This window comes from Daktulosphaira vitifoliae, unplaced genomic scaffold (genome assembly GCF_025091365.1).
Source record: "Daktulosphaira vitifoliae isolate Bord-2020 unplaced genomic scaffold, ASM2509136v1 Scaffold_1, whole genome shotgun sequence".
Lineage (NCBI taxonomy): Eukaryota > Metazoa > Arthropoda > Insecta > Hemiptera > Phylloxeridae > Daktulosphaira > Daktulosphaira vitifoliae.
The window spans coordinates 56,399,408-56,414,450 of NW_026099572.1; the positions used below are offsets into that span (position 1 = coordinate 56,399,408).

Here is a 15,043-nt window from a genome sequence, read left to right on the forward strand (position 1 = left end):
AAAATTAAACACTATCTAAAGATTTGCATCGAAGCGTTTATTTTTGATAGTGATTTTAATCACTGTCAGATATCATTATACTTGATCCAACTATACCATGTCACAACTGTGCCGCGACCCCCCTGTGCTGGGTTTTTTTAATATGGTACTCTCATATGGTAGTAATATTTTGATGTAACTTTGACATAATAATTCTTTTTCATCACATTGAAAATCATTAATATTTTTCAAACATACTGATACAGAATTTATGCTGCTATGGTATATTTTTAAATGACATTTTTCTTTTAAATATGTCCCTATTGAACAATTCATTATTCGAAATATAAAAATGATATAGTTACAACTAAACAGTTTAAAAATATTACGTAAAAATAAAGTTATGAAATTAGCAATGGTAAATCAAGCTGTATTAAATTCAAATTGTTGAATGAGTAACTAAACATGATACTATATGTTACATTCCACATGCGAGTTAACATTGATCGTTATGTACATTACTAGTCTATTAAAGAGGAAACTTATCTTATAGTAGGCCAAAAAAGAAAAACTAATTAAAATCAATAATACATCTAAATAAAAAACATATACAACTACATATTTCTGTTTCATACATTTCTCGCGATTTGATAAAGTAGATCATTACGGATTACATTGTGACGAGAAATTAATGATATCACATCTAAATTCCATAAAACATGTCATGAGCCACAAATCTTACAATAATGAATTATACTTTTAAACCAATTTAATTATTAATAAAATGTCAGTCATAAAAATGATAAAACATTGAGTTTTTGCAATGATTTACAATATAATAATAAAAAAAAAAAAGGGATTTTTCAAAGCTAATTTTAAGTTGGTTTCAGTAAAACACCAAAGTTGAAAATTTTACCATAGAAAGTCAGCATGTGTAACAACATTGTGTGAAATTTTTATGATTTAACTTTAAATAAGTTAAAATTGCTTCCTAAAAATCGTTATTTTAGAAATTTGAACTTTTTTATACTTGTGTTACTAAAAAAAGACCAAAGTAAAAAAATTGTATTCCATCGTTAATTTTAATTTTGAAAATGTCATTTTTTTACAAAAACAATTACTAGACATGTTAGTAAACCTCATAATGAAAAAGTGATGAAGTTTTAAAGTCTTTAGTATAAATACATAGGTTTCAGGGATATTTTTAAGAAATACCTGTATTTTGCAAATTCAAAATTTTTCAGGTCATAAATCTACTTTCACCTAAAAATTTTTTTTTGGAAATTTTTTATTTAAACACTAGGTAACTCATGTGTAAAATTAAAATAGTCGCGCAACCACTCTGGATGATTTGGTATGGATTGACCCAGTTTGCAACAAGTTAGTTCTAACGAAATATTAATGCTAAAAAATGCTAATTTACACAAAAAGTTGCCATTTTTAAAGTCATTTAAGTAAAGAATTTCACATAATTTTTTTTTTTTTAATTTTAAATTTTAGTTATTATGAGTTCAATTCTAAAATTTAAATTTCATAAAATTAATTTTAATTAGCTGTATTTTTTAACGTTAAAACTGTTTTTAACATTGTTAGATATAACCATAACAATGTTAAGGTCATAAAAAAAAAAAAGTAGTTATAATCTAAATACTGCATAAAGAATAAATCCTACAAAATTAAAAAAATTTTGGATGATTTGCCATGAATTGACACAAACCAAAAATGAATTATTTAAGTAAACTCAATAATAAATACTTTTTTGGTATAAAATTGGATCTCACTGTGTTAATCATAATTTTGTCTAATTATAATAATAACAATGCCTACTTGATTTAAAGGTTATATATATATATATATATATTTGTTTAGATGAATTAGAATTATTTTAAAAGAAAAAAAACGTTTAAAACAATCATGAATAAAGAAAACTTACTTGAATAATATCCAACAATTGTTAATTTAAAAACTATCAGCTAATTGTTAAACTAAAAATATAAATTATTGGTTAATTAATAATATAAAATTTTGAAAAATGCATAATTATCTTAAGTAGGGTTGGTGTAAATGAAGATATTTCTCATTCAAAAGTACAATTAAAAAGAAAATAATCAATGCACGTATATAATATACGTATAGTAATATCATTAGTGTATAACCGGTTATTAATCAAAAACGATATTTTAATTTAAGGATGATAATTTTTTATCAAAGTTCATATGTTTTTACCATGAGTTTCCCATAATTGGAACATTAGAGATATATTGATTCTTTCTTCCATGAGTAAAAACAGTGTACGTATGTGTATGTGCGATTGTGTATGTGTGTGTTTAATAATTTTATTGTGAGTTGTGACTTTTGTGCAATTATTTTTTTCTTACATAACTATAAGTCTACTAATTATGAATTTAAGTTGTATTTTATAGTTAGACTATTCAAATGCGATCCCTGGATTGAAGAGCATTGTCGATTACGTTATTCGATCTCATTGATACCATTATTATCACTGTATAACTAAATATTTATGTCGTATAGAAATGTATATTTAATAATTAAAAAGCAGTTGTAAAATTAAATATCTTTGTGTTCTTAAATTCTTAAGAATATTAGTGATCTAGTATTATGGGACGCAAAAAGAAGAAGCAGTCCAAGCCATGGTGCTGGTATCCTTTTTTAATAGTATATTATGTAATGATAATTTTCAAATTTTACTTAATGAACGTCAAATAATTTATCAATTTTTTTTATGGATTGATTTTAAAAGATTAACAAAATTAATTATTTTTGTAACTGTAATTACTTTATTAACTTCTATAATTTAATTTAACTGACCAATATTTTATTTTATTTTTTTCATTTTAATTATTTTAATATTTCTTTGTTCATCAGAATTAATACTAGTTACAGACTATTCATATAATTATTCTAAATATGTTAATAGTAGCTGTTACAAATTATTTTGTAAGCTTGCCAAATGACATGGTTATAATAAGGTGAGGGTAAAAATTTTTTTTAGTTTTCATATTTGAGTTATTGCCAAATACTATTTTCACTCAAGTTACTGGATTATTTTAAATATAACATAGTAACATCTTTGTTATTTTAGTCAAGAAAAATTTTAATAAACTGTAATTGTTCCTTAAGTTATATTCAGGTATTGTAATAGAGAATTTGATGATGAGAAAATCTTAATACAACATCAAAAAGCAAAACATTTTAAGTGTCATATTTGTCATAAGAAATTGTATACGGGACCAGGATTATCAATTCATTGTATGCAGGTTAGTTAAATATTTCTCAAACAAAAGTTTTTGTTTCTTAAGTTTTAATTATATTATAACTATATAATAATTACATAGATTATATAATTATTATAGATGGATGAAAATTTTTAAAAGTATATATTTGTTAAAGGTTCATAAAGAAACAATAGATAAAGTACCAAATGCAATATCACAACGGTCTAATATTGAAATAGAAATATATGGAATGGAAGGTATACCTGAGGATGACATGAAGGAACATGAAAGACAAAAATCTGGTGGTAAAGGTATATGTTTTTGCAATAAGTTGTATGTATTTAATTAATAAAATAAAACACAGACTTGGTTGAATTTGAACTAGGCAATTGCTAAAATAAGACTTCTTGGTATTTTATCAAATATAAAACAATTATCAAATGGTGTATTAAGGATTTAGGCTCCTAGGTTCAGTTTGTATTTGATGTATTTATTTTATTGAGCAAAAAACCATTTTTTCAGCTTATCTCAAAACAAATTTTTGTCTTAAAATTCTTAAAGTATGCATAAACAAAAAATAATTTATATAGTTAATATTAATTAATTAAGTTATTTAAATAACTTTTATACTATTATGTAGATAATGAACTAGATAAAATTTTGAAAATAAATATAACTATATTTAGTGTATTTCTATTAAAAAATAATTATTTAATATAACAAGTAGAGGTAATATTCTTAACAAATTATACTTAATGTTACTTTAATGATTGTAATTAGAGACCATATTAAAAATATAGATTATGAGTCTTGCAATATTTTAATCTAAACCAGTTCTTTATAATAAATGGGTGTAATTTAACTATTTTTATTCATCTCAAACAATTTTTCTTTTAATTAGGTACACGATCAGATAGTGATGATGATAGTGGTCCACCAACAAAGAAAAAACCTGAATATTCAAATTCTGCTGGTCCATCTGTAATGCCTCCTTTTAATCCTATGATGAATCATTTACAACCGATGGCTCCACCTTATATGACACCAGGGTAAACAAAATTAATTTTATAATTACGTGAAAAATTATTATACTTAAGAAATTCAGGTAAAAAAATTTAAATGGTTTTTTTTTCTTGTAATTTGAAGTTTTTATATTGATTAAACTTGTCAAATTTGTTGACTGTTAACTGAGTAAATTTCAACAATTTCTGTCAGCTAAGTGACCTATAGCCCCTCTAATTGTGCTTTTGCAAATAGCAATAAAAATTACTTATATTTTCATACTTTAAAATGGTGTTGTTAAAAATTAAATATTTACACAGACAATACCTATTTTACATTTTACGGTATTTATATAGATACTGTAAGGAATTTTAATGTTGACTCCATATATGATTTCAGATTTTTTTCCATTATATTTAGTGTTTGAAATAACTACTACTTTGTAATTTTCTAAAGTAATTTTTTGATGTTAAAAAAAAGTTGTATAAAATTTAAGGTTTACCAAAAGTTATATTACTATCAACAATTAATTTACTACTAATAATTTTAGGATGTCAATGATGGGTCCATCAGTATCTGCTGGACCTATGCCTTCAAATCAACCTGGTAGTATAGCAAACAAACCTTTGTTTCCCAGTGCAGCTGCAATTGTAAGTTTTTTATTTGTGAATTTTTTCATTAGAATTTTAGTGAACATAATATTGTACTAAAGCTTACAGTATGGGGAAATTGAAAATTATTTTACAAACGAAATCATTTTTTCATAATTATGTAACTTTTTTAAATTATTATTTTTTGATGGCATTATGTTGTAAAATTGTGGAGTAAAAAGAGAATAAAACCCCCACAGTACTGTTCCCTCTCAGAATGACTTTATATAGTTTATTTTATTTAAAAAAACAAACATTTTTTAATTAATATTAATACTTTGTGTTAATTTTAGCTTCGATGCTAAGCTTATAAGGTATTAATTTTACTATGATGTGTTTTTTTTTCCTTTACCACTTTTTCTTAGCTCTCACCAAACCGATTTCTTTCAAAGATACATCAAAAGATCACAATCAAAAGCTAATGTAATATATTTTATCATGGAAAAAAAACATTACAGACTGTATTTTGTTTACAATTGAAAAAGTTTTAAATCCTCTCTATTTGCAGGTAAAGGGTCAGATTTATAAAAAAAAAATATACCAAATGATAGGTAAAAACTTCATGCATCTATAAAAAAAAAAATTGTGTTGATTTGGTCATTTTTAAAAAAGTTATGGCAGTTTTAATTTTAAAAAATGTCAAAAATTATTGATTTTTAAATTTGTAATTTTTTTGAAGATTTCCCCCATTTACGGGGAACGAGGAAAATTTCTAGAATTTTTTATGGTAATGTCTTTAACTAGATACGATTTGTTAACTTTTGACGTATCGTTGAAAGAAATCGGTTTGGTGAGAGCTGAGAAAAAGTGTGGGCGGTGATCCGGAAAGTTTTAGTGTAGCGAACAGTGTCCAGAGTGGCGACGGGTATCCTTTCGTCACTGCTGCTTGCCCGTCCCTCAAACCCAAGGACCGACTGGCGCTCAGGCGGATGATCATGCTCCGGTGGCGGACTCGCCTCTCGGAGGAAACAATGAAAGGCGAGTGGACCAGGTCCCTCATAAGACCCGATCGGCTGGACAGGTGGGTGGACCGAACTCACTGTGAGATAATTTATCGTCTCACCCAAGTGATGTCCGGCCACGGCTGCTTTAACGAGTACTTACAAAAAAAAAAAATAAAAACACATCATAGTAAAACCAATACCTTCTCAGATTCGCTTCGAAGCTAAAAATAGTAAAAATTGGACAATGAATTGAGTAGAGTAGTAATAGTTGGAAAATCTTAAATACAAAGTTGATGTTGTTAGTTAACTGAAATCATTTTTTATAAAAATTGTTAAATATGTTTTAATTTTATATGAATTAACATAATTGTAGATTTTAAAAATTTAATAATGTATTTCATATTATAATATTATTGTAATTTTGCTCTAATCCGTACAATTATCTTACAAATGTTAAAAGATAATTATTAAATACCAATATAAATATTTAAATTTAAAATTCAATTGGTTATAATTTTATTATTAAACTTGTTTTCATTAGTTAATTGTACCTAATTTAACCTGACGTGAATCACTGAAAGTCCAGTAATCATATCAACATCATTTAAGGAATAGGCACTTACTGAATATTTTTTTTTTATTAAAAAAGTTTAAAAGCAGTTATGATTATTTTTTTGTTTAACTAAAAAAAAGAAAAACTGTAGTTAGTTCTTTTTTTATTAGAAGTATCGATATGACTACTGATCTCCACTGAGAGTATGTTGTTTTATAATTATATACTTTCTAATATAAACAAAAAACTGATAAAAATTGTAATTATCTATAAAATATGAGTTAAAAAAAAATACTAGTTTTATAACTGCTTATTTAACTTTTCTAGTTTTAAATTTATGAATTTAGTCTATGTTTATCATGTTTATGAAAAAATGATTTCAGTTCTTGATAGTATTTATTAAATTTACAAATTTATTGTAGTTTTACTTTTCACCTATAATAAAAGATATCATCAACTATGATAATTTCTAGTGATATTCCATAATTATTTTGCTTATGTTTAAGTATAACCTACAGATTATAATCTTAGTGAATATTATGAAAATGTATATATTATATACTTTTTTAAATAATACTATTGACTTGTTACTGAAATTAATTTTTTTGTAGGTTAACAATTCATCAGATAACCGAACAAGTAGTACTATGCTATCAGGCGGCCAAGTTGGAAGTTTAAATAAAACTTCATTTCCTGCTTATTCAGGGTAAGTTTTATTTTAAATTGTACAGGAATAATTCTAAACTCATTCATTTTTTCAATAGAAATGATAATGACTCAAAATCAAAATTACTTATTAGTTCTACTGGTTCATCAAGTAAAATTATTCATCCAGCAGAAGATATTTCTTTAGTAAGTCTTAAAAATATTTAATTATTTTACAAAGTGTAATTCTTACCTGAAAAAGTAGAGTATTGTAGGGATTCAGTAAAGTATCTGATTTAATTAATGTTTTAAAATGCATTAATTTATACTTGAAAAAAGATTTATTAAAAAAATGTTAACATATTTATCAAAAATCACATAGTTTTTTACTTAAGAAGTTGATTATTTATAGAAGAATAGTCACTGGAATGTTTTTAATTTTTTTAATCATATATTATATTAAACAAACTTTAATTTTAGAATGATGTAAGTTTCTCTTATTATGCAAAACACTTCAAAATCGTCCATTTTGGCAAAAATTGTTTTCTTGAATTATGAACTTATACTTATTTTTATTTTAGGAAGAGCATAAAGCTCGTTTCCCTAAATATGTCTCTCGTATAGACATTCAATCTACTCTACCTAGCAGCATTACAGAGCAACATAAACTTGGTCCACCCCTTATGTCTCCTCATGGACAAGCATCTCCTCAAACTCAGCAATTGCAACAACAACAGCATCATCAGCAGCATCAACAGCAGCAACAACAACAACAGCAACAACACCATCAACAAGCTATTCAAAATGAGGTTAGATTAAAAATTATATTAAATATTCATATTGAAATTTATGATTAATTAAATCCTAAGAGGAAATAAACCTCATCAAACATTTTAAGGTCCGTTAAAATGTTCCATTGACGGATGAAACTGCTAAAATCATTAAGTTATTTTATTTGAGTCAACTCATAATTTGTAAGTACAAAAACAAGTGATTTTAGGGCTGAAGTTAATTTAAGGCATACCAGATGGTCCAGTTGGTTGTGACAACTCTAATAACTTTTAATCTTGTCTATATTATGAGTTAGTTTTTTTTTTTAATTGTTATACATTTGTGCTATAAAAACTTTATGATTAAAAATATATATATATTTTTTTTACAAAAAATTTTAAAATAAATTTTCAAGATAGCAATTTTGTAGAGTAGATTTCATGAAAAATATATTTAAAAATGTTTTATTTTATATACTACAAAAGTTATTTACCCATAACCAGTGTTTAGTGTGAAAATACATTTTTTCTGTGCTTTTCATATTAAACACATGAAAATTCAAATTTTCACAAATTTAAAATGCCATAGATAATTTACTACTGAACATTAAAAAAATATTTTTTTCTTATAAACTACTCTACTAATAGACTATTTTAAAAATGTTTACATTTTCTGTAAATTTAAAAAGAAATTAATTTTTTCAATAAACAAAAAAAATATTTATTTTTTCATTTTTATAGTCCTATTATCATTACAATTATTTAAAAAAAAGTAACTTAAAATATTAACTGGATCAAAAGTTATTAAAATTGTCAGAACATACTGAACTATCTTGTATATATACACATTATTTATTTTTTATTTTATGTTATTGTCGCAAAAATTTTTAATGTCATTATTAGATTATAAGAAAAATAGTATAAATTAGCAATCTTTAACAAAAAGAGTCAAATGAACTAAAGTGAGTAATTTCTAGCACTTTTGATTTAAATTTGCATCTGCTCTTAAAAGCTTATTATTTTTTTTATACATATTCATGTATTAAATAACTCGAGTTTGTATGTTTTTTATTAATGAAAATTTTTAGTTATATATAATTATTTTTCCAAAAGGAAATTAATCTGTTAGATTTTATAAATAAGGGGTCAATTAGAAGAGAGTAGGTTCATTAATGTCATGATTGCAGAATTTACAATCATTCTTATCATATATTAAAAATTTCTTGTGGCTTTACTACTAAGACAACATTTAATTACTTTTGTTAGAAATATTGAGTTTACTATACATTTATATTTAATACAAAAACTATGAAAATTGTATGGTAAGATGAATTTACATACCAACAGTAACACTCTTTAAAATTATCAATTTTGAAAGCCAAGTCAAGTATAATGTAATATGTATTTGTATTATTCAGTTAAAATTCTTATATTATTTAATGTAAATAATTTTGGTTAATGAATATTGTAGGTAAGGTCTTCTTTTTGTTTCATAAAAAAAAAAACTATACTTATTAAATTTTATTAAACATAATTTACAATACCAAATTTATTAAACTTAAGTTAAATATGTTTAATAATTAACTAAAAAGTAATATCAATTTATAATGCATTGAAATATTTCACCTGCTGTGCACCTATGCTGTATTTATTAATTAAAAACAAATTAATAATTGTAGATGGAAAGACAAGTTGCAGCTATGGCAGCAGTTATGCAGCAACAACAACAGCAACAACAAAGGTTTTCTGCGCCTGTTATATCAATGCCAAATATGATGCCTCAACCACCAACTGTATTTATGGCTCAACAAATGCCTGCACTTTTACGACCTTCATTGGGAGGTATGCCACCTCATCCTATGAACATGCTTAGACCTCAAATGCCAATACATCCAGGTAATCTATTAGCAGTTGTATTTTTGAAAAGTTTTTTTTTTCAATTAAAAATATATCTTTATTAAAAGTTAATATATTGTTACATTTAACATTCTCTCTTGAAAACTATTGATTGTGGTAGAGAGAATGGGGAATCCTATATATTCAATTTGGAAAACTTCTTACTTAAGTCATTATTTTGTCTGTAGGACTGATGGTAAATCCTCCAATGGTTAATCCTTATGCACCTGGTGGACCTATGGGCTTTCCAGGAGCTCAAATGTTAGCACCAATGATGCATCCACGCTTCAGATGATCAGGTTTGTTGGGGGGCGTATTACTAGTGTACAACACTCCCCCATCACTTTTGTAAGTTGTTAATTTTTTTTTTTTTTTTTTTTTTTTTATGAATATAAAACCAAATTGTTAATTTTTATTTAAAAAAAAAAAAAATTATAAAGCTATTTCCTATGTAGTATTAGGATTGTATTTGATTACAATCTCGTGGTTTTCCATAAAAATAAATTTTAGTCTAATTTTATCTATTTAATTTCATTAATTGTTAAAGGTTTTGTATTGTCCCAAATTTTATTAAATTAGTTGACACGTTTCTATTCACATAGTTTTGTTTACAGAAAAAGAAAAAATTTCGAATAATTACTAAACCCAGTTTCAATGAAAAAAAAATCAGTAAGTCCTTTTTTTTATGTAAATGCTCTCAATCCCCGGTTTCGTTCTTTAGATTTTTGTTTTTTTTTTTTCTTGAATTTTTTTTTATATTTCCATAAATAGTTTGGTAAAAATGTCACACAAATTTTTTGTAGAACGTGTGTGGTAGTCTTAATAGGTGTGACGTGGATTTCTTGAAAAAAATTTGTGCTAAGCATATAATGCACAGCAACTATTGTCTATATAAATATAATAAAAATTTTGTATTTTAATTGTTTCTATAGTGTTATGTCTGAAAATGAGTAAGTAATTATACTCATTTATAAATTAAAGTAAACAAACTCATTGCTTATATTTTACAAAGGCGTGTTTTTAGGTATAGATAAAAGCACTGACTTATGTCCCAGATGACACAACTCACAGTTCTATAACCTTCGGTATGTTTTTTCATTTTTTAATTAAAAGATAAGGTTGATGAAAAGTGTTTCATTTCTTACTAACCAATTATATTTAGATTTATTATTGTAAAAAACCTAAACTCTTATATTATTCTACATCTAACAATTGTCTGTCATTACATTATAATTATTATTATTGACTATGTATTAAGTTCGTGTATAATTCAAGGTAAGAAGTTATTTGTTAATTGTTTTGTATAATAATAAAATACATTGATAATGCACTGTAATCAGATATTTTTTACTGGAATATTTGATTTAATGCTGTGCATTATTTATTATTATAATTTTTAAATAAATGTAAGTACTAAAATATAATCAAAAAATGGTTCAGTTATTTATCAAGTGATTCCTCATTTTATAGGTGAGTATCTAAAATTAATTATAAAGATATTATACATGAAACCATAATTATCTAATGTGGTTTGTTAAATTTAAAATAACTGATATTTTATTATATTCTCTAAATAATATTCAAAACAAAAATTTCATTAAAATAACTTAAATCCTGTTACATGATTAAATTTTTTTATTTTATTTTTTTTTCTGATTTGGAAATAGTAAAATACTTTAAAAAATATTTTTTAGGAAATCGTTAAGTTAAACTTACATAATTATCAATTTTTGAAAATTTAGTATTTTATTTTAATGATGCAAACTTTAAAATCAATGTTTTAAAGCTGATGAATATTACTACCACTTAAAATCAGGTATTTGTTTATCTGTTTATATCAAGACCTACCATCCAAAAGCTACAGTTCGCTACTAGAGGTTGGTCGTTGTGGTCACAGTGAAGCTGTTGGATCCAAAATTGGGTCCCCTGTTTGACCTCAGGCGAGGCTAAACCTCACAGCTAAACTGTTGGACTTGTATCGACAAGTCCCCTGTTCACCACGACAGGCGACACATAAATTATATTAAAATTTAAAAGAGTAAATTCATGTTTCTGGTCTAATTATACATCGTTTTTAGTGTAGTTTTGCATGTTATATGCGATAAAATAGGGTGTAAGTGGAATATTTTGTTATATGGTTGTGGTATTTAAAATAAAAAATTAATTACTTTGCTTTGCATTCTTCTTGGGCATATAATTAACAATTTTTTCTTATTTAAGATTAAAATCAACTTAACTGTTTTAGGTCGGGGAACTTATTGAAGCTTTAAACTACATTTAGATCTTTTATATAAACTAACTGATAATTTGTTACTTATTTTTTATATTCTTGGTGCATAATTAAAGAAAATAAACAAAAACTATGATATTTCTTATCTTCATATTATTATTTAACATTTAATTTAAAAATGTTTATTTTTGCAAATTCTTTTCTTCCAGTGGCATATTTACGGGGTTCATTGTGGTTCGGACTTTTCCTCCGTGGATATAAAATCATAATAGTGAAGGGATTAAGCTCTCTACTACTCGACGTTCTAAAAGTTAACTGACCTCCCATACAAAATTTCTAAATACGCTACTACTCCCTTCTTTTTAACAAATTAAAATTATGTGATGAAGATGTAATTATTTTTGTTATCTAAATGTATCAGGATTTTTTTTCTTCCTCAAACAAAATTTCAATGATGCTATTGGTTTTAGCACAGTTATTATTAACTCTGTTAAACTTTTATATTATAAATAACATTTTTTATTATTAAATTTCATTTTAAATTAACTTTAAAAATGTTTCCGCTTATGCAAAACATTATAAAAAACATATTTTTAATTTTTTATGTATCTATATAATTATATAAATTTGGATATAATAGTAAAAGGGACGTTTGTTAACCATCTTGAAGGTTATTCCCTCATTTTAAGCCTTGCAATTGTATTATATCAAAGTTGAATAATATTCATAAATTAAGGAATCCGATCGTTGTGTCTAATTGTCTATAAAATGTATTGTTGGAGATTGTGTTGTACAAAAAGTGATCGGTTTATCAAAAAAAAACTTTAAAATTAAAAAAACCATTCTCTATTAACTTTATGTTTTCAAATGGTAACATTTACATTGACAACATACATAATTATCCAGCTTATTTAATAGATAATGATAATGATATTAATAATAAAATGACTGGTCGATAATAACTTTTCGGACCATTATTTTAGAAGTTATTAACATTTTATAGTGTTGGGTGGAAATTAGACGCTGGTATAAATTTTAAGGAATGATTCTAAAAAGTAATTAATAGCTAATAAATATAAAAATATATAACAAAAATTTTCTAGCGAAGTATCGAGTGGTTTATAATAAACCGATCACCGATATGGCAATATTATTCTTAGGCGTAAAAAAACAGGTAAGTTTATGAATGTATAGACCGTGGCTTATGGAAATCTATTTTGAGCCTTCGTGTCTAGGAATCCGCTTAATTATAAGTTCATTTTCATATTAACGATTTTTAAGTGCGTATTCCTTTGTATTGAATGGGTGTTTTGTAGAATGCAATCCTAGTGTTAATAAATACTAGTTATGAATTCTGCTATTTAAAGTTTTTTTAAAAAGCTAACTATTTTGAATAAACACCTTACGTGTTAAATATGTGTTTAGTGTAACACAAATTGAAGTGAATAATAAACATTCTAAAATGGGAAATTAATTCAATAATGTGGTCCAACTATAATTATAGTTGAACTAATTATATGTTGATCAGTACCACTAATATTTTTTTATACATTTAAGAAAGCCATCTACCAATTTTTATTTTCTATACTAAATTTAGAGGGTTTATTTTATCACAATGTATTTATTTTTTGTTTTGAAAATATTCTGGAAATAATTCGAGCTTCAAACAAATGTTAATTTAAGTCTTATAATACATAATGTAAGTTTAAAAATATTTGTCTGCTATATGTAAATGGCCCCCGAAGATAAATAAAAAATATTATTTTGGTTTAAATAATCCTTGTATTTCGTGATGTTATAATTTTCTACTTAACTTTTTTTTTTTTCAATTATTTATGTCTATTTTGATCAAATACTATAGACACATAGGTAAGGGTGATAAGTATCCCATTTAATAATAATATTTAAATGTTATTTAGAAATATTTTTAGTGATAATTTTTGCAGCTTATAATCTCAAATTAATATATTAATAGGATGACAACTGCCCTTACTAAAAAAAAGTTCTAGGTACCAGTGGCTTATAATAAATTATAATTTAAATTTCATGTCTGAAATAATAATTAACTAAAGTAGGTCAAAATAATCAAATTAAGAAAGTTAACTCGTTTGTTAAATTCATGACTGCAATTTTGATACGATTTTACAATAAAAGTAACGGAATATATAACTGCTTATAACTTCTCTGTAAAAATTACAATACTAACTTTAATTTATATAATATATATTTATTTGTGTTTGATAATTTATAAATCATAAAACTTCTAATTAGAATATAAATAAAAAAATTGGTGTTGATGTTGCTTTTGGAAAAATCCTACAATTCCTTTTAAAACATTATCCTACATATTTGCATCAAAGCGTTTTTTATAATAATGATTTTAATTACTGTCGTATATCATCTATAATTGTCCCAACTATGCCATGTCTACTGTTCTAGGATTGATTTTTTATATTAATTATATTTATGTAGTACATAAACTAGGTTCTACAACTTATCAAATTTTACTGATAGTGAGTGCTTACCCACTACGTGCTATCCGTAGACTTGCTTATGAATATTACATTTAATTGAAAAGGGATATCAATAACTATAAGATACATAAAAACTCTAGGAAAATTAATTTTTATTTTCAAAATTGAGATTTTGGTAACAAATATTCAATGTCATCATGTATTTTTTAAGACGTCAAACTAGTGGAAAAAGTAGGTAATTCAAAATTACTAGTTGCGGTGTTCTAACATATGTTAAATAATATGGAAATTTAAAATTCAATTTGCTGAGTTTACAATATATTTACTCGTCTTATTTTTTTCGTGTGCTTTTCAACTGTATTTTTTGATAATTAAAAAAAAAGTCAGTACTTATTTAAATTTTGATAACAAAATTGGAATTCTATTTACATCTTTTATTCATAAAATTGGTGATAAGTATTCAATTAAGGTAACAAAAAATATATTGACGTAAACCTAGGTTCTTATGGTAAACTGTAAATGTTACCCTATTTTATTAATTTTATTATTGACGAGAAGCATACATTCAAATACACACATTCTTAAATAAATCATCTTTATTGTATGACAATGTTTAAAATTAAAAAAAAAATAACTGTGTTTATACTGAAAAATATTTTAATTT

General features: G+C 24.6%; 2 protein-coding genes across 3 annotated transcripts in view; one reads left to right on the top strand and one right to left on the bottom strand.

Annotated features, from left to right (window-relative positions):
- LOC126901618 (transcriptional repressor NF-X1-like) overlaps positions 1-2,090 on the bottom strand; it is a 13,752-nt gene extending 11,662 nt beyond the window's left edge. The window contains exon 1 of the mRNA XM_050678235.1: positions 1,913-2,090. The gene's annotated coding sequence lies outside the window, so the exon portion shown is untranslated. The remainder of the gene's footprint in view (positions 1-1,912) is intronic.
- Positions 2,091-2,287: 197 nt separating this feature from the next.
- On the top strand, positions 2,288-9,974 carry LOC126901559 (BUB3-interacting and GLEBS motif-containing protein ZNF207-like). 2 transcript variants are annotated; one of them, XM_050678115.1, is made up of 10 exons: positions 2,288-2,639; positions 3,131-3,257; positions 3,391-3,520; positions 4,117-4,264; positions 4,768-4,867; positions 6,976-7,070; positions 7,129-7,216; positions 7,591-7,818; positions 9,459-9,675; positions 9,864-9,974. In XM_050678115.1, the coding sequence occupies exons 1-10, from the start codon at positions 2,599-2,601 to the stop codon at positions 9,968-9,970; spliced, it is 1,281 nt and encodes a 426-aa protein (XP_050534072.1). In that variant the 5' UTR covers positions 2,288-2,598; the 3' UTR covers positions 9,971-9,974. The 2 variants fall into 2 exon arrangements, with proteins under 2 accessions (XP_050534072.1, XP_050534063.1); XM_050678106.1 differs by having other exon boundaries at positions 2,289-2,639; positions 3,391-3,526.
- The last annotated feature ends 5,069 nt before the right edge of the window (positions 9,975-15,043 follow it).